The sequence below is a fragment of the Rhipicephalus sanguineus genome, chromosome 10 (genome assembly GCF_013339695.2).
Source record: "Rhipicephalus sanguineus isolate Rsan-2018 chromosome 10, BIME_Rsan_1.4, whole genome shotgun sequence".
NCBI classification, from domain to species: Eukaryota; Metazoa; Arthropoda; class Arachnida; order Ixodida; family Ixodidae; genus Rhipicephalus; species Rhipicephalus sanguineus.
The window spans coordinates 62,787,034-62,814,745 of NC_051185.1; the positions used below are offsets into that span (position 1 = coordinate 62,787,034).

A 27,712-nucleotide genomic window follows, 5' to 3' on the forward strand; every position below is an offset into this window, starting at 1 on the left:
TGCTGGCCCTCACTGATTGGCCACTTCGAAATACGTCAGCCCCTACAGAGCCGGTGACGCGAAGCGTGACTTCACGGAGCAAACGGAATAGTGTCCCATATTCCGTGGTACGTTATATACGCCCGCTGCAGCGCTATTCATTAAATGTGCCCTGCAACACTTTTTCGAGTAATCACCGAATGGATTCATTAAAAGAGCCTATACTGCCCCACGAATCGACTGCCGCAAAAATTTTTAGAATGCGTCAAGTACGAGTTCGAGGGATTTGTCGCACCCTTTAGACGCTTTCTCTCTCCTTTCACGCCATAGCAACTTCACCAACCAGCACAACGCGTCGCACTTATCGCCATCAGCGCGTACGGTTCGTCTTATCGCCGAGCGTGCTCTTCTCCATCTCTGCTCCGGTTAAAACGGCAAGCAAAGCGCTCCATCACCAAGGACCCACCTGCGCATGCTCAGAAGCGAAGATCTTTCGAGCGCATGCTGGGAGAAGGCGCACCGTTACTGCGCAAATTGGCGCGGATTGACGGTCGCTGCATTCAAGTGCGCCGTGGTCAGTTACGCTGCTGCCTTCACCTGAACAGCGCGTAGGCCTGTCGAGCCTCGTTGCAAGCTGCGCTGCTCCTGGAACCTTTGGAAACGTCTCGTCCGGGAACACCGCAGCGGTAAGCGATGCCTTGGGCACTCATTTCAACTGCATTTCTGGTCATATTAACTACTGAGTGAAAGATTCCTGTAATGGGCGTAAACTTCACACGAGCGGCAACACCCAGAATGAAATGCGTTTACTCTTGGCTAAGGTTTTTCCCCCTGAAATGAGCCGAAAGTTTCAAGTGGTATCTCAATCACACTTGTCGCGGCCAGTTTCCAGCGTCTCTCCAGCCTTTCCAGCGTCTCTCATAATCATATCCTGGTTTTGGGACGTTAAACCCCAGATATTATATTAGTTGGCCTTTCCAGCCGCCGTTTTTTTTTTTTTCCAAAATGTGCTGAGACCGACGCCGTAACGATACCAAACGTAGTCATACTGCATGCTAGGTTTTTTTCCGAAATGTGCAGAGACCGACGCCGTAACGATAACAAACGTACTCGTACTGCATGCTAGGTCCCTACGCTACAATTCAAGCATGAACGGAAGATTGCATCGAACGCGAAGTACCAGCTGCGGACGACAGCGTCCACAGCCATGCGTTCGACGGCTCTAGACAAGTGATTCACGCTGCACTTTTATTATGGCCGCAATGTGTAACCGTATTCGTATCTGTAGCCTTACGGCTATATATGCCAGCTACGCCGTGGTTTATTCATAGCCAAGGCAGTGTAGTGCAGAGTACGTTGTCGTAAGCTTTATTTTGATAGTAAATTAAGCTATCAACCTATCAGGAGCATGCCCCTATACTTCATAGACAATCGACAAGTGCCTCGCCTTGTCTCGGGATCTCGCAAACATTCAGTGGTTCCGTTCCTTAAAGCGTTTTGCGAGAATGCGTTTAGTAAGTGTTCTGCCGGAAGAATTTCTGAAAACTTATTCTGGCAGTTGCCTACCAAGCACACTTACAGATGCCGGCACACTTATAGAACGATAGAACGTCACGCTCGACCGGCACGTCCCAGCACGCTCCGGTGCCGGGTATACTGATAACAAGTACTACCTTGAGATAGCCCACACTTGAGCATTCATCCTTGGCGGCCATGCATGCTATATTTTGAGCTCTTTCAAATCAGGTGTAATCGGCAAACGTCGTCACTGCAGTCCGGAGCGCGCCGTTCCAGTGTTCTACACAAGTGTGTTGACCCCTGTGCTCTGTTGACAGATACGGCCATCTGACTTGCAGAGGCGGTATTAGCGTTGACTTTGAAGCCTTGTTTCCTTTAATGGTCAGTCAGCGTGTGTGAATTCATTACGCTTACGCAAATTTTCGGATTCAAATCTCGCTCTGCCTTATCTCGACTGCCTTTTATAGCCTTGTTAGACTGCGCGCTTCTGACAGTGTGCATCTGTTCGTTCTAGTGGATGTAGTGGTTCGTCGGTCTGATTAAGTGGTCGTTTAAAGCGCCCAGCTTAATCGTGAGCGGGATTCCAGATTGCTGTTCTGGGATGCATTGCTCTTTAGAGCTTCGGTTTCGCCAGTGAAATTAGGTGGACGGATTTCGTCAGCAAGCACTGAGGTCGGGCTAGTTGGTACTGATCCATAGCTTCTGCAAGCGCGAAATACACGTAACACGGACGAAGAACACGGGACAAGCGCCACTTTCAACAAACAAAAATGTACTAAAATTTTTCGCCACTTAGCCTCTTGCTGGAACGTACGCTCTTCACACGTGTTAGCCCGAGTGGATGCTGCCCTGCGATAGTAGGTCTTTTTAGATCTTTGGCTGTTTTTGTTTAGTCTTTTCTGCCTTTCCTTTCCTTCTGGTGGCTACACCTATATATCGGGCGTTGCCACGCATCAAAATCTTAGTTGAAAGTAGCGCTTGACCTGTGTCCTGGCGGACGGTGCTGCAAATGTGTGGCTGACATGTCTGCACACGACGCAGCATATATTGTTAAAAGCTCGGTTGAGGACCCGCCGCGGTGGTCTCTTCATTATGGTGCTGGACTGCTCACGCGAAGGTCGCAGGATCGAATCCCGGTTGCGGCAGACTCGTTTCGTGGATGCGAAATGCTAGGGGCCCATGCACAGTCAACCACAAAAGTTTACGGACTATGCGAGCGCGTGCCAAACTAGAGTTACTGTATATGCTACCTTTAGGTTGCAGAGTTGCGCATCTGTTGTCCAACGCCGCTAGCAACCATGCATTGCGGAGAAGCTGACGCTCGGGCCAATTTTTGTATTTCTCGACGCCGCCGCTGCAGCTCATTCAATTAACACTAGTCATCGACAGCCAATGTTTATCGCCGGCCTTCGACACGCGAGACATGTTTATCGGCGACGCGGTAGGCATGTCGCCTGCAAAAATGGAGTGCGACTTCACCGCATAGCTGTGGTTGCTAGCCGGACCTATGCGCTACTCTGCTACCTAAAGGTAGCATATACAGTGACTCTATACCAAACTGCCTGTCCGCGCCACCTAGTGGAGCGCCATCTACTGTAGACCGCAGCGCTAGGCCTGAAACGGGTCTTCTTGCTATTCGCTGGTATATCATTTTTCTACTGCCGCGCAGAACATTGTTAGTTTGCCGTTTTCACGCAAAGCGCTTATCTGTAGTATGAGCGTCACACTTCTACTTTGATAGCAGAATCAAAGCTACTACGGCGTGCTTCGAACTGTGTGCCGTTGGGTAGATATCACTTTGTGAGGATCGCGACTGATTGCAGTTATGCTGACAAAGTGCTCGCGACACAGAAGCACGTATAGCCGCGGCTGCCGAAGAGTGCGTCGCGTTAAAAAGTGAAAGGTGAGAAATATTCGCGCCCAGTGGGAAAATAGCCAGGTTGTCGATTAAGGGAGGGATGCATTTTGGGCGTACAGCTGCTGTCGATGGCCGCTTACGTAGCGGAAATGTCGCGAAGAGGCTCTTGGCCACACGCTCGCGTGGTCCGTAAGCTTTGGCGGTTGACCATACTTATATTTTGGTGGACGTTGAAGAACCCCAGGTGGTCGAAAATTTCCGGGGCCCTCCACCCTATACGGTGTTCCTCGTAAGCTTTGGGACGTAAAACTCCAACGTTTATTATTTAAGTTCGTTTGCGGGTTAGTTGTGCGTAACGTGCTGGGATTACACGCAGTTGTAGCGAATTGCTGTTTTTTTTTTTTGCGTCTGTCCTTCGAATGCACCACGCGCAATTGAGCTATGAGACTATCTATAGGTTTAGCGATGACGTATATCATCCGTCATCCCTCCCGTATAACCCTCCCGAAATTTTTCAATTTGGCGTGCGTATATACGGCACACACAAACACACTGGTGGACATCAAGTGTGATTGAAAAATAAAATTTCTGGCTACGCCACCATCATGAACACCACTCAACTAAAGTTCAGCTCACTATCTTAATCGAGTCAAAATTTGGCCATGACTGCAGATGGAGCAAGTGTCCACATGCGGCGTGCTGCTTCCGTTCGTCATCGGCTATGGAGGCCCGACCGTGTACCTGCTGTTCGCAATGGGCTACCAGCTTTGCTACGACTTCGACAACGTCATCAGCAGAGCCGGTGGCGTGAGTGTGTCCTGTATTTTATGAGCCCATTGTTCAATGTGAAATTCCTCCCGGCCTTTCCTTTGTACTATTTTGGTCTGCAGCCTGGCTTTCTGCACACACCTTTAACCAGGTTGAATGAGTTAACTGTGCTTCCTGCTTTCATAACTTCCTCACATCACCCAAGCTGTTGAAGTGCACGACTTAGCTTTATCGGTGCTGCTAACATCAGTGTCGCCACGTTGTATAAGGGTATAAAAACGCGCATTTTGGTTAGAGCAAGTTGGATGGAGTCTTCTTTTTTTAAAGTTGGTTAGGTTTTTGTCTTTGGTTAGGGCAAAAGTAACTAATCTTGGTATGAGCAAGTTCGGTGAGTGGGAGCGCAATGTTTGGAAATTTTGCGAAATCTACTATTTACGACGGCGCTGCAACGTAGAAAAATCGGCATGACAAGCAGGGCAGTTGGGCAAGGGGGGGGGGGGGGCAGGCTAACATTAGCGCGCCGTCTTCTCTGTTGTCTTCACCTTGTCCGTTGTTTTTTGTACCAATTAGTTGTCTGTAGTTAACACCTAACCCCCCCCCCTTCCACCCCCACCCCCCTGATAGGTGCGCGAATCTTCGACAGCATTGGCGGCACGGTTTAGGTGGCGACCGAGAAGCAAAAGCTAGGCTATTCGCCGCGAGATCGGGCTACAGGTGGCAGCACCGTCGCCGCGCTAGTGTGGATAGGCGGCTGTCGGCACGTATACAAACGTGCACAACAGCGCTTCGTTGTGAGCGATGTGACCCGATTTCCGGCAAACAAAATGCGCTGACTGCAGCTTTGTGGTAATATGTGCGATCTTCATTCCCGAATTAATGCACGAAGCGCGCCGAACGTTACAATTACTAGTGAGAGAAGCGCATTCTGCCAACGAACGGGTTGCTCGCCTTCGGCGACAGTCGGCGTTTTCGCAATGGGTGACGTTTTCTTGTTGTTTTATTTGTACATGTTTAGCTTGTGTTCCACCTACTACGCACTGCTGAAATAACTATTTACTTCTTGTTCATTTGGATGGCCGTCAACAAAAAGAAAGCCCGTATTCTTGCACGATGAGTTGAAATAGCTCTTTGTGCACTGCGTGCTCAAACATTCATTCGCATTTATTATTCAATTCTCCATGAAATGTAGGACAGTTTATAGGTTCACTGAGGAAACTACGTGGCTGACAGCGCTTTAGCGCTACGGAGACGTTTAACACGCACACGCTTGTTTTTATTCCTGTAACAGTACACAAAAATAACTGCACAGTACGGAAATTTCTTCGATTGCTTGCACGACAGTAATGGAAGAAAGGTCCGATTATTTTACGGGACCAAAGTACGCTTTTTCATATGAATAATGTCCGCTGCCTTCTGTCATTCTAAACAACGCAACACAAACGCTCAAGATAATGTAAAAAAAAAAAGATGTGGCTTCGAGTGAAATTACTACGACATAAATGTAAACTACGCCGTTTCGATTAATTTTCACCATCAGCGCTCTTTAACGCGCACCTTAACCTGAGTACACGGGTGCTTTTGTATGAATTTCGCCACAAGTTAAAATTGCGCAAGGCAACTCAGTTTTGCGGTTTCCGTGTCATTTCATTTTCTGTTCGTTTTAGGGGGCAATTTAAGTACCGAAGTGTCAGACGTGACTTAACAGAAATATTTCTCTCTAGTCAGACCAAAACCGTACACAACTAAAGCTCGTCGCGTAACGTATAAACAACACCTAATCACAACGCTCAAGTACATGCGAGCCTCTTTTTACCGCCGCGCCACTAAAAGGCTATATTCACATGATATTTAATACTTCTCATCTTTAGGGCAATTCCAAGTGCACTTTGCAATGCGCTTGAACCACAGAGTGGCACCTACACTGATATGACTCTCGTGAACGGAGGGTACGACGACCACACACAGCACTCTCGACAAGTGCACTCTCTGTACTTATTACAGTACATATACAGCCGATCAAGGCCAAATTCTTCTTTACATCGTGTTAGGATTACGTACGAGCGGTTAAAGTTGCATTAACGCAACGGAATACACCGCCTTTTGAGGATCTGCATGACGTACGCGCACATGCAAACACAACGGGGCTAGCAGACGACGCACGGAGCAATCCACACTAGGCGCAGTTCAGCCAGAAGCCGCTAGGCGGCGACTCCGCTCGATCTCGCGGCCAATAGCTATTGGGAAGGCGATACGAACACGGTCCGATTACGCTATCGCGTTCTACTCTTGAAAGCGAAGCTCAAGCGTCCTCTGCAGGCTTCTTGGTAAACCACGCGCTTCTGTGCAGGTGACCAACGTGTTTACAAGCATAAGTCGAGCGACGTCGACAATGCCTTGGTCGATGGGCTGGATCATCGCCATGTTCATCCACCTGGTGTTCAACTTGTCCATCTACGACGACTTCACACGCTTCTGGTGGGCACGCCGGAAGCTACTGCCGCCAGAAGAGCGCGATGCGTACCTCGATCTGGTGGCGCGCGCGCGTGACGGCCTCTGGATGAGGGCGATTGCCCTGGTTCTTGTATCCTTCTTCATGGTTTCGATTTCACAGCCACTGCATTTTGCGTTCGTAGCGTTCTATTTTTGCACCGACGCATTTTATCTCCGCGCTGTGGACTTCTTGGAAGAGGATCTCGCACGCAGAAAGGACTCGACGGTACGGTGCCTATCGCGTTGCCTTCTTGCTGTTCGTCACGATGCTCTCCGACGCAGGCAATCTACTTGCGATTTCATCACCGCACTGCCAACTGGGCGATGAAAGCACTCGGCGTTGGTATCGTACTGAGCTGGGCGCTCCACAGCCTTGCAGCGGTATCCTACGGTGAGAGCCCTTTTGGGATGTCGCGCGAATGCGATGTACGCGTCGCGTGTACGTGAAAAAATATGGAAGAGTAAAAACAGTCAATTGTTTATTTCTCGTTTTGAAGGCATTGAATGCTATTAGACAGCGGGCTTATTCTGTTTTGTGCAGTCCCATCTATGTGGAGCGCGCGAGCAGCCGGCTCTGCCTTGCGGGGCGACACCTCGCGGCGGTTGCGGGGTTTTAAATAGCGTGCCCAAGAGCATGCGCAGCCTGTTACCCATGCAGAGTTGCTTTGTACGACTGCAACGATGGCAAATTCCCTTGTTTAATCGAATATGCGCTTGGCCTCAGGCAGCCTGCGACATCTCGATGCCAATGAATGGCTCGTTTGGGTGATAACACGTGTCCGACCTTCCCGACAAACGATGCGCGCTTTCATGTATAGTTCCGTGGTACGACGGGATGAAATATCCTCGAGTAGTGCGGATAGCCGCCAAAACAGTCGCTTACCTCTACATCCCTGGTTTCAAACCAGAAAATCAATGTGCAAGGACCTTCATGTCTATAGTCGAATACAACTCAAAGGCGGGTGCACACAAGCCTGTACCAATGGGCTCGCACTCTAGAATGGCGTCATGAGAGGGACGGCCGGTGACCCTGCCTTCGGAGTACATTGCCGAGTACAAATGCGCTGTACCTTGGCAGTACGGCCTCAAGTTGCCTGTATAGTTACGAGGCCAAAGCATCGTGTGGTCCTGATAACATACCGAACGTATTCCTGCGACGATATGCTTTATGTGTTGCAAAATTTTTGGTTATTATTTTTCGCTCTTCTTTGTTATCTTCACAACTGCCCAGTGACTGGAGGACAGCCCGAATCGTGCCAATCTTTAAAAAGGGAGACCGCTTAGCACTAGGAAATTACCGCCCTATTTCCCTAACTTCGCAATGTTGCAAACTCATCGAACACATCATAGCTACTAGTATAACTACCTTCCTCGAAGAGCGCTCAATATTGACCAAACATCAACATGGCTTTCGGAAAGGACTATCAACCGTAACTCAACTCGTCTCATTGTTCCATTCTCTTGCATTTACCCTCGATAGGCACGGTAGGATAGATATGCTCTTCTTAGACTTCTGTAAAGCTTTCGATAAAGTTCCTCATAATAAACTGATTTTTAAACTTAGAACAATAGGTATACCATAAATATGTTTCATGGATTTCCGCATATCTAAATAACCGCAAACAGTACGTTGATGTGGGGGGTCAACATTCAGACTGTCTTCCCGTCACATCTGGCGTACCACAGGGCAGTGTGTTAGGCCCTTTGCTATTTCTATTGTACATCAATGATATTGTTGATGTTATCCACCCTAGTGTAGAAATAAGATTGTTTGCAGATGATTGTGTTTTGTTTAAAGAAATCACTTCCAATGACGATTACAACGACCTGAACAGTAGCCTGTGCAATATAAATGAATGGTGTAATGAATGGGGAATGTGTCTTAACCCGAGCAAATGTGTATGCCTTCCAGTAACTCGTAAAAAAAATCAAATATCATATACTTATATATTGGGGTCTTCACCACTTCAACAAGTAAGCTTCTACAAGTACCTCGGCGTGACACTTACTTCTAACTTATCGTGGAATCTCCATATTGATGATATTTGTTCATCTGTCTTTCGCAAACTGTCTCCTTAAACATAAACTTAAAACTGCTCCCACAAATGTTAAACTGCTCTGCTACACTGCCCTTGTGCGACCAAAACTAGAGTACGCGTGCATAGTATGGGACCCTTACACTAAGCGTAATATTAACTCTCTCGAACGTATTCAAAGAAAGGCTGTTAGATTTATATTTAACAAATTTTCCCCGTTGGACTCACCCTCAGATTTAATGCAAACCAATGGCATTCCCTTGTTAGAGGCACGAAGACAAAACGCTAGATTAGAATTTCTTTATCAACTTTGGAACAAAAAACTAGCTCTAGATCCATCCCCGTATTTGACGCCCTTAACTAGCAGGCCCACTCGACACCAACACCCAAACGCCTTAGCCCCATATTTTGCTCGCACTGACCTATTTAAGTTTTCATATTTTCCGAGAACCATTAGTGAATGGAACTGCCTTACTGATACATGTGATCCAACTGCAAAATAACGTTCTTCACCCTTTATTATTGTTGTGTCATTGCTACTTCTTTTGTATTTGTATTTGTAATAACCACCCTGCATGGACCACGAGTCCGCAGTATTGAATAAATAAATAAATAAATAAATAAATAAATAAATAAATAAATAAATAAATGTGACAGTTGACTCTGTGGCACATGGGGAAGCCATTTTTTCGTAGTGGGACAATAAAATAAGTGATCGATTTCATCGTCAACGTTCTCCGCAAAGAAAACGTCACTGAACAAATCTGCGGTAATTATAACGGCGTGCTTTTACCTACAAAATGCGTAAATTTTTTAGCCGTAAATAAATGCTTCAATAGTATAAATCTAGGGAAAAGTATGTGCGCGTATGGACATTTTTTTTTTTTCAATTTAACTTGTATAATTACCGCAGATATGGCGTCTGCGTATGGGAAGGTGTTGGTGTTTGCTTCGCTTCCAGGAATTCAATAACCAGAAACGTAGTCGCAGTTGCAGATAGCAAGAAGCAAAAGTAATTTTGAATACTGAATTCATAAACAGTGCTAGAGTATTGCAGGGACAACTTCCTAATGTAACGACTAAGTGCTGAATGTAAGCAACATTATTAAACTGTTCAGCGCAAAAAAAATTTACACGGTACACATACAAACGCCGAGGACAAGCGCAGACTTCAAACTGATTTTTATTACAAAAACGCGCACATATATAGGCCTCGTCGTTTGTATGTGTACCGCGTAAAATTTTTTGCGCTGAACAGTTTAATAATGGAATACCAACTAGCCCAATCCCACACTTTACTTCAGTGTAAGCAACAGCTGCATTTCAAAGCTGTCATCGTACAGCTTGACTCGCCTCTTAGCGAATACATCCGCATCTATGCTAAATAGGAGCTCGACGGATGCGCTATGTGGTACTCGTGTAATCACTGTCAGGAAGACCTCGTGAACGTCCGTAAAGTTTTTTAGCCAGCTCAACGCAATATCCTGCGGCACCAAAGGTACTGAGTGTGTCTCTCCTTCAGATGGCGATGATGTCGAGAAGGCACTTCCGGAGAAGTCATCCTCCGTTGCGTTGGAGCTCACACTTATAGCCTTGATGTCTATAAGCCAAGGAAATCTCGAGAGCTCACTTATGACGGTTACGAGGACTGCATTTCGCTTCAGTTCATCGATAATCGACAACTTGAAACTCGATAGCCAATCAACAACTGAAACTCGATAGCAAGGTAGCCGAAACTATAGCAGATCCTTTTATTAAATTTTGGCAATTTGGTGGTCATTGAAATTTCCCCCGCGCAAAAAAGGACCCCGTGCGGGGTCGCTTTGACAACGTTTGGCGGGCCGACATCAGTCTGCCGCAGCGATAAAATAACTGAAGCAAAGTGCGAGTACGGATGAAGAGACACACAAAAATAACGTCGGGGCGAGCTCTGAGAAAGGCGCTCCTACAAGACGAATTAATTTTGTGTAAGAATACGAGGATAATTGGAATAAAAAGTAACGAGTAACGTGAGACCTCGCGTTACCGAAAAATGGTAACGAAAGTACGTTACCCATTACAGTTCCGAAATAGTAACGAGTACGTTACTAAGTTACTGAAAAAAGTAACGCGTTACCGCCAACACTGGCATGGCCGTACTGTAGAGGCGCACGGGCGTTACGGCGACGCGCCTTTCCAGTCCGGCCATGCCATGGCATGCGCACGAAAGATCAGATGAAACACGCAATGCCAATGCCGCCTGAAAACATCGCTCTAGGGACGGTCGCTATCTATAAGAAAACTCCACGCGTACGCATCGCCTATAGTCGGTTACAAGCTAAGAATAAGTGTAAGTTCCGCCCACAGCCGTCACTGTCCCATCCCCAGAAAATTTTCAGAAATGCCCCTTCCAATTGCGTTTGCTCATTTCCGTGACGTCAAGCACCTTTCGCGTATTTCAGGTAGGTGATTTTCCAACACCGACCCTTGTTGGTGTCGCTGGTTTTCGTTCGGAAAATTGGACTTCCTGGCCGATTTCAGCAGATTCCGAAATCGATGATCGCCGGGAAACATACTTTAAGCAGGGACGACGAACTTGTAATTACTAATATGCGTGATATTGACAAAGGCAGCGAAAAGGTGCTTACGGTTACCAGGAAACCATCTAGCACGACTCGCTTGCATAGACGAATTGCAGATGCGCCGCAATTCCGGGGGTGGGGCTCGTATTTATTTTTTGGGCTGTGAATAACGATAGACGATTCCCAAAGGAGATTCTGTGTGGGTTTGTTTTATTGGACTATAATCAGATTTTTGCTAAAGATTTCCCTGTTTGTCTCTCCGCAGCTCATTCGATGTTCGGTTTCCTCGAGCTCCTCTATGGAGGCTGTCATGGATGGCATGAGCTTGTTACCACCGCGATAATAGTGGTAAGTCATTCATCTCCTCTTGGTCGATGGCGCAGATTTAAGATGTCGTGCCTTTGAAGATAAGTGTTGCGATATGGCTTTGAAAAATTGGGGCCTCTACGCACTAGTGGAGCGGAGATTGAGGAAACAGCTTAGCTGGTGGCCTTCACCTCCTTCATTCCCTCCGCCTCGCATCGCACCTCCTCACCCTCACTCCCCTTTCCCACCCCTTGCTACACTGCACATGGCTATGCTGTCTTTTCTCTCTTTCTGCTCCTACATATTTCTTTCTCGCTATTTCTGGTTCTTATTTATTTATTTCCCTCTATTTCTTTTTGTGTTCCTCTCTCTCTCTGTTTCTTTCTTTCTGTCTGTCTTTTTAGGAAAGGGAAAATATACAACCACCTGTTCGTAGCGCGAAGCCACAAGGAAATTCATACGGATTTCTCATAAAGAAAGCTTCTTAGTGGCCGAAAAATTCATCGAGGTCCGGAGATCGAACCCGGGACCAGCGCCTTCCCAGGTGGTGGTGGTGGTGGTGGGGAAAACTTTATTATAAAAGAGGGTGTATGAGCCCCTGAAAGGGCCCTACAGACTAGGTTACATCCTCAGTCCGGGACGTCATTGGACGACACCACTGCTTTTGCTCGCGCAATGCTGTAGCTCTACCAATTGAGCTAACCAGGAAGCTAGCAATTTTCAGACCGAGGGCGAATTCGTCGACAACTCGAAGCAATTGGACACATATTGCGAATATTTTGCAAATATTACATATTTCACATACTTTTCGTTCTCCCGCCCATAGCAACGCAATCATATGGTTCCCGTAAATATTTGTTCAGCTAGCGTGCCTATATAGCCGAGTGGTCACGACGCTCGCTTTCGGACCGTGGGTACGTGTATTCAAATCCCGCCTCGCCAAAAAATTTTATTGAATTCTTCTCCTCCTCAACTACTCCTCTCCCCCTCCTTTCCCTCCTCCAACTCGGTGCTATAGGCTAACCGATATGCGAAGGCTCGGGGAGACAGCTGGGCGCAGTTTTCTGCGGACGCCGGACGCTCTGCTCTTAAAAATGTACCACGCCGTGCGAAACAGTGAACAGCGAAGCTCTCGCCCCTCTCGTCAGGCATTACATTTCCCTCCTAAGTTTCGGCACAGTTTTCTCGATGTGTTTTATATAACCCCCAGCTCACCCGTGATAAGCGTCTCCCCTCGTAAGCTCCTGCTGACATGTGAGCCCAACTTTTTCTTACAATGGCACTTTGAAGGATCTAAACTAAACAACGTAGTACAATGTTCATAGGCGTGCGCAGGGTTCTACATCAGAATAGGCACCCCCTCCCCCCACCCCCTGTATTTGTCTAGTCCGAATAAAACAAGCTTGTTTGCAGAACAAGCTTGGAGTTGTGAGAACAGCGCTGGTGTTCGTGTCCCTTCTTCGCCTCTGTCCTCGTTGTATCGCGCTGAATCCACTCATGTTCAACAGAATCCAACTCGCCCAAATGTCAGTTCTTCTGCAGTATATTTCCAATTGGTGTGAAAATAAATGAAGCGACGACTCAATTCTCACAACGGCCTGCCTTTGGTTCCCATATTTCAGGGTGTAACGGTAGGAAGTTAACAGTTCTGGAATGCAACGTCGGGGGTCCTCGGCCGCCACTATTGTCAAAACCCTGCTTGGTCATAACGCTGCACTTCAAACATATGCTTTTGATATGCCTATTACGATATCTACTATTCAGTGAACATTTCGAAGGGAATTAGTACAATGTTTGACATTTAATGAACAATTGGGAAGCTAACTGCTAAATGCGGTCTTCAGAGTGGTCTGCTCTGCCCGCTTCATGCGAAGGATGCATAATATTGCGAAGCGCCATTAGAGCTCACGGTCTCGCTATTCGCATGATTGACACGATCCTTAGACGCTCATTCTAAGAGCAGTGGTAGAAAAACGCGACGTCGAGGTTGTTTTTCTTGAGCTGTGGAACACGTACCAGAACTGTGTGCTATTCGCTTCCAGTTCACCTATGTAGCTTTTTCTCGCGCGACAGGCTGGTGGCCGTGCTGAGCTCCACCTAAGCCCTGAACCCCCTGAGCACGAACCCCCTGAGCACGAACCACCTGAACGCGAAGCGGCAGATGGTGCCGACCCTAAGGAAGCACCCCAAGGCGTCCATAGAAGTCGTCGGCTGCAACGACTTCCACCCGAGTTTGAACCATTGGTAAGCCCATAAAGAACCATGTTCACGACCATACCAAGTAAGACACGGTAGACGCGCATTGCTCCTACACTCCGTGGCAAGAGGAAGTCCAACCACAGGGTGCGTGGTTCAGTCTTATGGGGACTAAAGGGCTACCGCAACTTGTTAAGGACTACTAACAGCGCCTGGGTTTAACAGTTGCACTTCAAGCAGCATGCAGTATACACTTCAAGAAACTGCTAACCCGCACAAAGCATCTCAACAGACTAACGCTATAGTCCTCACACTTGCACCTTACCTGGCTAAGTGTTAGTCACCACAGTTGCACCCCATGTGGAATGTCTCCTTATTCCCAGTTCAGATGACCTTTTAATGCCCCGGGATGATCCTCTGCAGTTACTCTCCGCAAAATTTTTTTCGCCTGTTTTTCTTTCGTGACTTACAAGTGCATCGAAGAAAGACACTTTAACAATCCGTGAATGCAAAGTGTTTCACTGCTTTTGCAGACACTTCGACAAGGGGGAAAGAAACGAAATAACACAGGGAAATGTTGTATTTATCGATATTTAGAAACTGGGCTTTGCATTCGGTGAAGAAATAATCAAATTTTCAATGCAGCGCAAGCTTTGTTGTTCTCATAATTTATCCTTATAAATCAAGGCAATCTACTGAGAAGACAAATATGGCTTTCGCCTTCGAATCGTCTTAGGTAAATTCACAAGGGACCCTGGGAGTTTTTCATTATTCGCATGGTTGGCACATTGACATGGGCAAAGTGACCTATATGCGTCCCTTCACCGAAAGCAACTTTCTCCAAAAGTTTCTTTTTCTTTTTTTTTAGAGAAAGATGGATTTCGCCGTCGAGTCGTCTCAGGCAAATGTATAAGGTACCCTGTGAGCTCTTGGAACAGCTCTTGTTAAAAAAATTCTCCACCAATATTGCTTTCCTGAGTGAGGATATACACTGCGGCTTCGTTTCAGGTCCCGAATATTAAAAACTCGAACTATACTCATGCACTTCTTGCCCTCCATATTATTTGTCTTGCTATGTAGCTGTCTTCAATAGTACTTGTTTCGTTTTTTCTTCCACCTCAGCCGTAGGCCCTCCTTGGTGTCTCCACCGAGGACCGACGCAGGCAACTTGTGTGAAGCGCGCGCTGCTAAACGACGTCGTGATCAGCACCGGCATATGCAGGATGTCCGTGGCCTTCGACTTGACACACAAGTGGCTTGTAAGTTAGCTGAATAGTTCTTCGGTAGTTTTCACCATTTGCTGTATTAAAATGCTATGGTCATATTTTTACTGTGAAACCGCGACGATGGTCTAGTGCTTAACTGCTGACTCGAAGGACGTGGAAGCGAATTCCGGCCGCATTTCGATGGAGTCAAAATGTATTTACATTTAGGTGCACTTTCAAGAAACCTAGGTGGTCGAAATTTCCGGAGCCCTCCACTACGGCGTTTCTCATAATCATGTCGCGTTTTTGGGACGTAAAACCATTTTTGCTGTGATTTTCTTTTCTTCTAAGTGAAGACTCGGGATGCTAAAGCCGTTGAAAAAAATACTTCTAAACTCCAGAACTCCAGAACACCCTTTCTTGAACGAAAGCATGAAATCTGAAGAAAGGAGTTTCTCCAGGAACTCCTTTCTTGAATGGAGTATGCAGGAGATCACCTAATCTCGAAAACCAGTCGTTCGTGTAGTTCTTACCGCAGGGCTGACAAGGATTGTAGGGTTGTACTGAAAAGAGGCCGCTTTGCTTTGCCGGTTATGGCTAAGAATGACTTTGTGTGTGTGTGTGTGTGTGTGTGTGTGTGTGTGTGTGTGTGTGTGTGTGTGTGTGTGTGTGTGTGTGTGTGTGTGTGTGTGTTCATCCTGTCACTTTCTGTATACATCTCGGTTCTCTCACTTGAAAACTCTCCCCCATCCCTTTCTCCAGTGTAGGGTAGCATACCAGTTGTTCAAGACTGGTTAACATCCCTGCCTTTCCTCTATCGCCTGTTCTTTCCTTCCTTCATGACTGATTTTACCAAAGTACAAAATAATTTTGTCGAATGCTATTGGCTTAGACACTTGACATAGCTTTGTCTCGTGATAGACCACGACTGGTGCGTCTTTTATTCTTGCACCTTTCGCTCCATCTGCCTTTCCTTTCATCCTGAAATAGTTAGACCTCGTGTTCACATTCACTCGGCGTTTACATGTTCAACGTGGCAGCGTAATGTCGTACCGTCAACCTAATTTTTCCCTAGAGCTCTTGTACAAAGGTTTCGTTAGTTTTACTGTGAATGTTCTCCTTAAAGTTTGATATTCTCACGGTTCTTTTATCTACTTATCAATCTAAATTTTTTCCCTTATTTTATTTCAACAAGTGCACGTATGAGTAACAACCTATAGGCCGCTTACGTGAGCCCCCAGAAAGGCGGGTCAGGTTTAACCGCGGAGACCTTCTGCACATTAGATTCCAGAACGGCACTCGTCCTTTTCTTTATCCTCTTAAATGAACTTACGTTTTGTTGTGATTTGATCCGATGAGATCATTTAGCATTTTAACACCACTAAGCATAGGCCACAGAAAATTGGACAAGTTCTGTCAAGCCGAAGAGCAAGTGAGAATTCCTCTTAGTACTAAGTGTAAACAACGTTTCTTTGTACTGTGTGGCGCCTCATTTGTGCCAAAAAGGGTCAACGTGTGGACCATACTTGGAGTCCACAGTCGTCCATTAGGTTGCGGGCTTATGAAAGCCCTGCTTTCAACTTTGATTCCCCACTGGAGCCCTTCGGAGACACCATGCAACCTGCGTCGTCTGCTTCCCAGATTGTTCCGGGGCCTCCGGTAGAAGACGTCATTCGCGTGCAAAAATCGCGAGGTGTGCCTTCTTTCTCTCGAAAAAGATGTGCACGCTCTGAGAGGAGGGCGCGCCTTGAACGTACTGTCAGGAACCGCTCCCGTCGTCATCGGCAGACAGCACGACATTCCCATGGTTCCTTGCAGTGACCTGCCGCATACTATAGTATTGTCGGCTTTCAGGTCTCACGCCTCCCTTAAACTTGAAGCAAATATTGAGGCGGCTATGAATACGTACGCATTTGCTTCGTTAAAGAAAGGTTATTCTTTATGGCCATTTGTTTTTGTTGAAAGCACTTGCTGGTGCCGAAAGTCTGGAAAATAAGACCACGTTACACAGAACTTCTACTTTGAAAAGAAACATCTAGTCGCATGATGCTTGTCAATAATCATGGATGTACTACCATGGTAAAAGTAAATGTTTTGTCGCAAGAGTGGGGAAATCGCGTGTGCGAACTCCTTCACTTATTAATAGGATAATTATTGACATAGTATCTACCGAAGACGTGCAACGAAGAAAAGTGTTCATTTTCGTTTTCACAAGTCGTCATTGATATCGTATTGAGTATTGATCGTATTTACTATTGAGATTGTATGGATAGTCCATTATGAAAACTTGGCAGCGCAAACAAACGAGACACAGAAGGAGCAGGATACCAACAAACGCAGTTTGTGGCCTTCTGTGTATCGTTTGTTTGCGCTGCCAAGATTTTATAGTGAATCTATGCCAACTAGCCCGCCTATCTACCCTTCTGCGAACTGATCGTCATTGAGTTGACGTCATTGAGAGGCATGTGCGTCCAGCGAGCTTGTCGGTCTATTTCCGTGACGTACATTCGAACTGAAAACTGAGCTAGTTAGCAAGAATTCATCTTTTTGTTGGTGCTGCGCTCACTTAGACGAGTGCTTCGAGTTAAACTCCGCTTTCCATACGAACAATGAAATCTAGTACGCACGACCGGGCGATGTCGGAATTCGTGACTGAACTTTGAGTTGATGCGAGAATGCACGCCTCTCCATCTTTTTTTTTTTTTTAGTTATTCCGCCTTGCCTGGCCTTTCGAGCCTCCTGCCGTGTTTAAGGGAGCGCAGAGTTTTCTATGGCGCTTGAGAAATTCGTCGCTGCTGAACGTGTTGCAAATCAATTTGAGTGTCATTCGCGTCACCATACGTATCTTCATCTTTAAAAGTGCGCTAAGTTAACACAGAAACAGGACGAATAAAAACACGGGTCACAAGACACCGAGCGACCAGCTCTTCGCAGGATAGCGCGAACACAAACTACCAGCTCTATTGACCTATTTTTTATTCGTCCTGTGTCTGTGTTAACTTAGCGCACTTTTGAAGATGAGTGAACACCAACTAGCCCACCTTATAGCTCTCATTAACACCGTACGCGTGTTTTGAATGTTGTCATGCATGCGAAATTCTAAAGCCGTTAAGCTTTTCTCGGCACCCATAACGCTATATCATGCCCTGTGATTTGTCATCTAATGCATCTTTTTCACACGTGCATATGTTATGCCAGACATATCATACTATCTGTACCCAGTTAAAGAAATAGAATGAGTAGTTGGGCTAGTTGAAATATGAACATGTTTGTCGATTTGTCGATATTCCAGAATATAGTGACAGGGCTCTATCTCTGCTTTCTGTTTGATCGTCTTTCCGCGCTGCATCAAGCATGCCCCTTCACTAAACCATGGATTAAACGGCACTAAAGTTAAACAATGAATCGATTTAGATTGATGAATCGCACTCTGAAAACTCTAATGACGTCAATTTCCCCATCGTATGTTTATTAATAGAGGAGAAAAGCGAGGTAGGTTTCACTTTAAAATGTCGCGACGATATCTGCGCGTGGCGTCACGTATTTCAAAGTGTTTTTTTTTTTTTTGTAATTTGGCGAGATCGGCTCAACAAAATTTCTTGAACTTTGGTATTTTGAGTCTCTGGCCCCCTTAGAGGATAACGTACTTTGTGACATCACGGCGATTGGGGCCGGAATTTCAAGGTGGCGTCGCCACACCCGCATTTTCTCTTTGCGCGTTTTCTCGCATACCAAGCGTCTTCTCGCGGCAAGCGTAGCGATATTGATGGTAGCGATTTTGGTAAGAGTAATTCACTAGTGCGAGACAAATAGTTCTCTTTATTGTCCCATTAGACAAAGACAGCGGCTTCATGACGCTGGAAACTGCATTGCGCGTACACTAACGCGAAAAAAGCAGAGGTCTGCCGGATAAGTTTTTGAGATACACTCTGCCCCTAGTTCGTCAACGATGTTTCACCCAAGTTGATAGTCTGTGTCCATGTTACCGAACATCACTTGGTCAAAATTATTCCGAATCCTTCCGCTACAGAGTTTCTGAAACGCTCAAGTGTTTCATGGTGTTGAACTACAGGAACAGGCATGTAGTCCACATTCCTTGTTTTGGCAACTCTACCTTGTGCTTTACTGCACCATATAGCGAACACTAAAGCGTAATGCGTGCTCGTGCTGGGTCTGCACGTCCATAGCATGCCCACCGGAAGTTCGGAGCAGCAGGAGTGCTTTCCACCGTGCTCCTATCTACTACCGAACGCGCGGCTTCATGCTCGACAGCCGCAATTCCAAAACCTCTAAAACGTAAAAACGTGCGATGGAAAGGTCAGTAATATGACAATAAATCGAGACATTTCTACTGACTAATGGCTAGCGGTCTTCTGCCGTGTTCCTACTTATTTATAACGGGCACTTAAAACTTAGCTTGCTTAGATACTTAAAATGAACTTTCGCTTTTCGTTTTCAGGCGTCACCGAATCTTCACCATAGCCTCGTCAAGCCCTCAACAAGCGCGGTCCTTGTGCATAATGCCTGTTATGTACAGTGCAAGCCATTCCCTTCAAATAATTGTACACGCGCTAGTGAGTGCTCATAGTATCTTGCAACTCCATCGTATTAAACTTGAACTGTTTTTTTAATCTCTACTCTTCCACGAAAACTTTTAAGCAACATTGGCCTCTTAGAGCTACTCCGGGGCAGTTTAAAGGCTTTAAGAAAACGAAAGATCCTTCTTCCGCAGTACTGTATCGCAATAAGTACGTCCGACGAAACTAAGAGCAAGATTAAGTACTAGGACGCTGAAGTCGACGATCCCTGTAAGAAAGGGCAAGAACTAACTCCTTTCTAAAGAACCCCGCAGCTGTGAAGACCAGTGGTTTACAGTGCGACTCGGCGCTGGAATATCTTTAGTTTTCGAAAAGGGTTTGTTCATGCTACGGTGCTCCGTATATAGCGTGTCCTGCATGGGTCAAACCGTGAGGAAGATTTGTATGTTCAGTACAATCGTGTACGTGTACCGTTTTTAAAGGGACACTAAAGAGAAACAATGAATTGGTTTAGATTGATAAAGTGTGCTCGGAGAACTCTTTTGTAGTTTATTATTAGAGGAGAAAACCAAGTTCAAAGTTTAATTTTTAAATTTCGCGCCGAACTTTGAGATCTTTTACGTCACGAATTACAAAGAGCATTTAACGTATTTTGGCGCCACTGGCTCTACGAAATTTCCACAAACTCGTTATGTAAAGTCTATGGCCCCCTCCCAAGCAGGCGCCGTCAAAAGTATGTGACGTCACGGCAAATGGTGCGGGAATTCCAAGGTGGCGTCGCCACCTGTATTTTCTTTTTGCGCGTTTTCTCGCTTATTAAGCGTCTTCTCGCAGCAAGCATGGTGTTTTTGGTAACGTGGAAGACTACTAATGCGAGAAATATCGTTTTGCTCTTTAGTGTCCCTTTAATGACTCGTTCCAAAAGCTTGAACGTGACGCAATATCTGCCGCCGACCCACTCGTTAGCTTATTCGTTTTAAGGTGGGACATTCCATCTAACTCGAGCCAGAAGGCTTTAGCTGGACACATCGTCTTCAACTTACCTTGTACACAGAAACTGAAGAGCGGCCTAACACCCATCGAGACCCTGCAATGACAACTGTTTTATTCAGCATCGTCCTTACAGCGGCTTGCTTTTTTATGTGAATAAAAATGACGTGACCCTCTTTGGTTGAAAGCATTCTCGCTGGCGTGTTTTTTGGGTTCGAGCACAGTGACACTATTGCTTCTCTGCCAAGCATATCCGATCGAACATTTACTTCCACTTTTAAGAATATTAGCAAGTCTTCTATAAAATATAATCGATGGTTCTAGTTAACATTTGCACTGAATACATAAGATATCAGGGCGTTAATATACTGAAGCTAATGGCCAGTTAATTGTCAGGATAACAGATGAAAATGGAGTTCATTGGAAGATCGTAAGGGGATAAGACCGTTCCGGGGCCTGGCGGAACAGATCTCAACCACACGCTTTTTTTACGCGGCCTCCGTGATCCGCCTCGGCAGCGCGTGAGACAGTTAACCGAACGAATACACCAGGGCACACGAACGCCGACGGGCGAGTGCCACCTCCAGACACCAAAGTCTGGGACTATGGACGCCTCTAGAATTTTCTCTCGTATGTAACATACCTTCAGCTTTAACGGATTCAGATATACGAAGGCGATATTTTTTCTTCAAGACGTATGTTCTCATTGTGGCTGCGCCGTGTGGTTCGTTTTGTCAAGCTCGTCGTTCTGGAAGCTACTGGAGTAGTGCAGCATTTAGAAATGTGCAGTTCAAAAGCATTTTCTTTTCCGCAAAGTGTGTAAACCCTGCGGCTTGCTTCAAAACAAAGGTTGATTTCAACACAGAACGCAAGGCTTATATTTTTAGTATTGTACGTAGTCTGTTTCTTATTATTAAATAAAAAACTTTCGTCCATCTCGCGTTTCAGCGACTGCCTCCAAGTGACATGGGCGCTTCTACATGATTCATCGTGCAACTGGCAAACGCATACATATTATGGAGTTCATATGTGAGCTCATTTTATTCACATACCGCTATAATAGGAAGTCTAATGAAGTAACTTTCACAGATGTTAATAGAACATACTGACTATTCGATCCAGCTTTATCGTGACGCTTTCATACATTGATACACCAAGTAGTACATAGTAGTAAAATAATAGTAGTATAAGGAGACTAAGCTGACGATCCCAGAGAACTACAGAACTCGACGTTCTCCCACCTTTTGTAATGAAGTCCTCACACATACCACTCCAGAGGAAACAAACTATAAACTGGTTCGTAACGATTTGGGTTGCTTTGAACCTTTCCTCATAATTTTCGGCTGAAGCTTTCGGCTTGAAGTGGTACTGACGCCAATCTTCAAAACGGATTTTACAACTCCATACGAATCTACTGTATAGAGACCGCATGCTCTGAGCAAGTGTGAAGCTCAGGAGATGCTGATAGATTTTTTTACAGTCAATTTTCGCGTGGCACACCTATTGGCATCGACACCAGCGTGACGTCAGGCTACACTGTCAATTATGGTGACATCACGCACCAGTATGGTTAGATGTGAAGAAGACCGTTACCAAAACATGCGAGATTGTCGCATGTGCGTCACCAACGGAGCCACGGAGCGGAGCGGCCGTAGAAACGTCGACATCTTGCGCGAGCCCGTGACGAGACTTTCATCATGAATGAATAAAACGCGCGAAAGGAGGAGGACGAACAAAATAAACGACAGCCAACGGCGCGAGACTTTCATGCCATGCCATGTCGTGATGTCAGGGTGCAGTAGGAACCGAAACTAGCGTTTAAAACCATGATGTTGTAGCAAACCTTGGAACGCTGTAGTGGGTCGCCCTCTCCAGAGCCTCCTAGCGGGTCGTCCTCTTCGGCTCCTTTCTGAAAGAACCCTCCTTTCTGAAGACCTGGAGCACTCGTATGGCTCTCGGTCACTACCACTGCAACTGGCCTCTCTTCAAAACTACGGCCCAAATGCGGTGGCACCTACCACGTCGTCAAACGCGCGTCCCCGGTTAAGTATACCTGATCAAACCCGTTGAACCATCTTTGGACATGCGCCGTCGAGGGCGCGACATTGTCAACGTGGATCGCCTCAAGACCTACCATGGCCCGCTTATAGTGACCAGCTGTTGGGTCGCCGGGCGGGTCCCTTTTCGTTCCCGGGGTAATTGTAGTGAAACCTTAGAACGCTATAATGGGGTCGTAAGGTCGAGGGACCTTATGGGGTCGTCATCTTCGGCTCCTTTCTGAAAGGCCGGTCGCAAACACTAGGGAGCGTCCACCCCCTCCTCTCACACAATGAATAAAAAAAATCTAGGCTAGCAAATTTTTTTATTCAATGTGTGAGAAGAGGGGCAATGCTAAAGAGACAGCGGAGCTCATTGGCGCCTATACTCGGCGACAACTTTCCTTGGCAGCACTGTGGAATCGAGAGAACCGACACGCTTGCCTGCGAGCGCGCCAAGAAAGAGTACCTATATTTATTTTAGTTTTCAGACTTACCTAGCTCGAATAATTAAAGCTTTCTTCATTATAAAAATCAATCATTGGAAGCCGTTGGCGGAAAAAAAGTTATTGTACACTACAAATTTTTTTCTTTTTTTTTTTTCATTGGGCAGCACCACGTTTTCTGCACGCCAGTTCTCGCAGTGAACGTGGCGTCCCCGACGCCTGCTGGACCATGTGCGGCCACAACAAGCTAGCAGTTTCGTTCCTCGAGAAAGATATACTCGACATGTGACAGAAAGTGGCTGTCGAAAGAGACCACGCAAGTTATCTGCAACGCCTACGCTGGGGTAAGGTGCCGTGAGCCTAAATCGTCGACGAACGTTACGAGCAAGCAAAACCGAAACTGCAACTGAAATCGGCTGCAAGCTGCCGAAGTACTTGCGTAGCAACACATATTTGCGGATGCCCCACCTCCTCAGCCTTCGCCCCACTACCAAGATAAGTTGTCGACGAGTCCTCCATGTTGCCGTTTTGCTAAGTTTTGCAAATTTTCTTTTTTCTTCCTGCATTTGTTTCTTTTTCTCCCTTCTCTCTGTTTTTGTGCATGTCTTTTTTGTGTGTTTATTTCTATTTCTCTTTTCTTTCTATCATTCTTTCCTCCCTTCCTTTCTTTCTCTCTCTTAATCTGTATTTCTCGTTTCCTCCTTCTTTGTATCTCTTTCACTTCTTCTCGCCTTCTTTCTCGTTCTCTCTTTCGTTCTGCCTACTTCTTTCTATCTATCTTTGCATCCTATGCTTCACTCTCTCCCCTTATTTTCCATCCTCCTCACCCTCAGATCTGTTCATTTTCCCCTCACTTCCCTTTCCCATTACGCTATGCCCTGCTAGCGTGCCTGGATAGCCGAGTTTTTAAGACGCTCGCCTTCGGATCGGGGGTACGCGGATTCGGATCTCGCCTCGCGGAGAAAATTTTTACCCCTATAATTTCTTTCTCTTATCTTTATTTCTATTTCTCTCTCTCGTTCTCTCTTCCTTTCTCTCTCTGCACTCGTTGTCTCGCCCATCAGAGTTATTGCATCTCGCGCCGGAGAAATTGGCTCACATGTTTTAGGAGCGAAGCAGAAGATGAAGACGACGATAAAGAGAACGAAGAGAGCGCGTGCCGGTTCATGGTGATTATTGTTTTCTGTTCCCGGCTCACGGAATAAGGGCCGCCATAAACAGCTCCTCGGGTAAAATGTTTGTTGGTTGTGGCACCCCAGATAGTAAACTCGAACTAAGAAGACGCGTTGTTTGTACATGTTCGAATACGGTTTTTTTATTAATGTCTTTTATTCTTAGCGAACCAAAGGCATTTTGACCGTGTCTGTCTATCTATCTAGCCGCCTACGTCTTGGCGCTGTCATGGACATGGACGTCACCTTAGCTTGGTACATACCAAAAATGGCGTAAGAGGATGTGAATGTATGCCATGAACACGATTCGTAGATAATGACATGAATAACGTGGATGATGAAATTCAGGAGGATTAAATTGAGGAGTGCTGGGAAGAAGTTGAAAAAAAGGCAAAAAGAGGCCGAGGGTAAACAAGAAAAATACCGAGATAGACAGGAGAAATTACAAAAGACAATTAGAGTTAGGAATGTATCAGGCATCAGGTAACCCGATTAACGAGAGAGCACCCTCCGATAAAGAATTGAGAGACACTCCTGCCGAGACCACAACCGTAGCGAGCAGCTTAAAAGAAAAAGAGATACAGAAGGCGTTTGAGGCGAGAAAGCCGGTCGTCTGCCGCCGTTGCCAAGAGCCTGGTCACCTTTCAACCTTCTGCCGAAAGCCTAGATATGTTCTCTCTTTGCCGGACAGCAGCGACATTAAAGGAGCAGAGAGCGCTAATGATCCACAAGTCGATAGCCAGTGGAGATTGTGGGATCGTTCGGACTGCCCGTTACTGACGCTGTCGGGTCACAAAACCTCCCCAAGCATAATCGCTCTTCGAATGACTCGGATATGCTTCTGAGAAAGGGTCTTTGTTTTGGTGACCATACGGTTGAATCTCCGACGCGTCCCACAGCTTGTAAGTCCGCTCCGGAGATGAAGAGCAGCGAGATTCAGGAAGTCTGCTGATCCACAAGTTGAAAGCCACGACCAACGCGCGGGTGGCGAGACAGAAACGATATAGTTGAGGATGGTGTGCGTTTTCGGGTAGGCCGCGTGTAGATTGAGGGAGCGTTGGGACTGCTCGAAACGGAGGTTTCCGTGTCACATAACCTGCCCACGCATCATCCCTCTTCGAATGACTCGGATATGCTTGAGGAAGGGCCTTTGTTTTGGTGACCACACGGTTGCAGCTTTGACGCGTTCGACGGCTAGCGAGTCCTCGCCTGAGATGAAGCGCAGCTTGATTCAGGAAGGGTTAAACGCTGCTAATCCTGAAGTTGATAGCCGCGTCGAGAGTGAGGGACCTTTCAGACTGCTCGAAACGGAGCAGTCCAAATCATTTGTTTAAAAAGTTGAGTATTTAGATATATCGCATCTAACTTCTTACTGTAGCTTACACGAAGCACCGGGCAAAATGTGCCTCACCAGAAAAGTAAAATAAGAGTAAGTATACATGTCGTCACGGTCTATGGGTCACCGCTTCGGGGCTGTTGTGACATGCGAGATTCACTCCAAACATTGAAACTCGTCATGCGCACGTAGGTTGGCTTTCATTTGAGAGCATTCGCTCATTCAAGAGATGGCAAAATTACTGCTACAAAGTAATTAATTTACATTATAAATTGTTTCCTTTAACTTCTTAAAACTCAGCTAAATTAGATTACAGCTGGTCGAAAGTAACGGCATCATGTTAGTATTACTTTTCAAAGTAATGCAGTTGCACTGAAATTACTTTAACGAAAGCTGTTCAAGTAATGTTGTTCGAGGCTTCGAATTCGGATGTCGCGCGTTTTATTTTTTTTTTTTTCTATGAACCTGCAACGTTCCTTCGCTTGAGGTATGGCGCTGAGAATAACTAGTCTTTGCCGCTTCTCACATATGGGTCCGAAACACAGAGCATAGCAAAGCTACTAGAGCAAAAGTTGAGGACCACGCAGTGTGCAATGGAACGGAAAAATGATAGCAGCATACACTGAGAGATCGGAGGACGGCAGAACGGATCAGGGAACGGACAGCGGTATATAGCAGATATCCTAGTTGACATTAGGCGAAAGAAATGAGCCTGGACTGGCCACGTAATGCGTAGGACAGAGAACCGGTGGACAGTATAGAGCAAGAGAATGGTTACCAGGGGATGGGAAACGCAGTCGAGGAAGGCAGAGAGTTCGATGGAGTGACGAAATTAAAAAGTTCGCAGGGATAAATGGAATCAGACTGCAGATATTGAGAGAGGCCTTCGTCATGCAGGGGACTAAAACAGGCTGATAATGATGACGATGATATTTTTCATTCATTTCGTGGTCAATTTTTTATGCTGTAATGGAAGCAGAATTGTCATTTCTAAGCCAAAAGTAATTGGAAAAGTGATGAGAAATTTTCTTGGAGTTGGACCAGCGGAGCCCTGGAGTAGAGGCCCCGACCAATGGCGAAGCGCTATAGCTTCAGGGCATACACAACTTCTATGTTCGCAATTAGTTTATTCTAGCTAAATCTCTACTCGCTTGAAGTAATTCGTTAGTTACTCATTGCAGCAAAGTGAAGTTCTCACGATGAAAGCTTGAAGAGATGAAAAATTTCGTGAACACGGCGTGTAGCTGGAGCCGGCGTTTCGACAAGCGGACTTGTCTTCTTCAAGGAAGCAACCAGTTGCTGCTTTAAAGAACTGGTTGCAGCAACCTGTTGCAGCCCTAAAGAAGACAAGTCCGCTTGTCGAAACGTCGGCTCCAGCGGCACCTCGTATTCACAAATTTTTCATCTCATACAGCAAAGAGTAATTTAATTACTGCAGTTCCATTCCTTTAATTTTATTACTGCATCTGCAACGCAGCGAGCGCGGAGCGTCGGCGTCGCGATGCGAGAGGGGGGGGGGGGAGTAGAGCACGCATCTGCAACGCAGCGAGCGCCTCCGCGCCATGTAGGGATCTTTCTGAGAACTAGAGGTGGCTACGACAGCGTCATCTAGTGAAGACTCCAAGAACTAGAGGGGGCTACATACTATTACTACTACTGCGTACTACAGAGGAGGGACAGACCCACACCCAAAGGAGCTTCGCCCCTAAAAGAGCTATTAAGCTGCTCATTCCTATGGCTCAACTACTGTATTGGCTACCACAACGTTTTACCTGTAGAAACAAACCATTTAACACGAACGAGTCTCTGACGAGCGCAGACCTCTTCAGAGAGGGAGTAGCATATCGTATGTTTAAATCCTGCAAATTTGAAAGTGTCCCGACCAGGACAAGAAGAAAGCTCACCATGAAAACCATTTAAACCAACAAGGTTTATGTCATGTTGTTCAAGCACAGCGAAACCGAAATAACATGAGACACGTTGAAGTAACTCCTCGTGACTTCATGATCATGCCGAGTTCTCCGGTATTCTTTCGATCTGAGATACTGAGCTCTTGTGGGCTGATTGTTATTTGTAGGAAGACCACCCGGGAACGCGAAGTGCTGAGATTCAGTGGCGTACCAACTTGTTCGCGAGTGGGGGGGCTGGCCTCCCTCAATCCATCCACCACACACACACACATATATATATGTGTGTGCACTGTTCCATATGATTATAGAACAAGTACAGTCACTCCTACGTAGCATACACTGGGACAACCACATATATACGGGTTAT

The 27,712-nt window shown here is 46.2% G+C and overlaps 1 protein-coding gene across 1 annotated transcript; it reads left to right on the top strand.

The window, feature by feature from the left end:
* The first annotated feature begins 4,027 nt into the window (after positions 1-4,027).
* On the top strand, positions 4,028-19,487 carry LOC119371981 (uncharacterized). The gene is made up of 7 exons (XM_037642420.2): positions 4,028-4,162; positions 6,471-6,839; positions 6,896-7,004; positions 11,476-11,558; positions 13,590-13,760; positions 14,835-14,971; positions 19,377-19,487. Exons 1-6 carry the CDS (start codon positions 4,028-4,030, stop codon positions 14,838-14,840), a joined length of 873 nt encoding a protein of 290 aa, XP_037498348.1. The 3' UTR covers positions 14,841-14,971; positions 19,377-19,487.
* Positions 19,488-27,712: the final 8,225 nt, after the last annotated feature.

What these genes read in the sequence shown, in the direction of transcription:
- LOC119371981 (XM_037642420.2), top strand. Translation starts at nt 4,028, where the DNA reads ATGGAGCAAGTGTCCACATGCGGCGTGCTGCTTCCGTTCGTCATCGGC. An exon ending in CACGCAGAAAGGACTCGACG is followed by an intron (nt 6,840 to 6,895) that starts GTACGGTGCCTA and finishes TCTCCGACGCAG; the next exon opens with GCAATCTACTTGCGATTTCA. An exon ending in CCTTGCAGCGGTATCCTACG is followed by an intron (nt 7,005 to 11,475) that starts GTGAGAGCCCTT and finishes GTCTCTCCGCAG; the next exon opens with CTCATTCGATGTTCGGTTTC.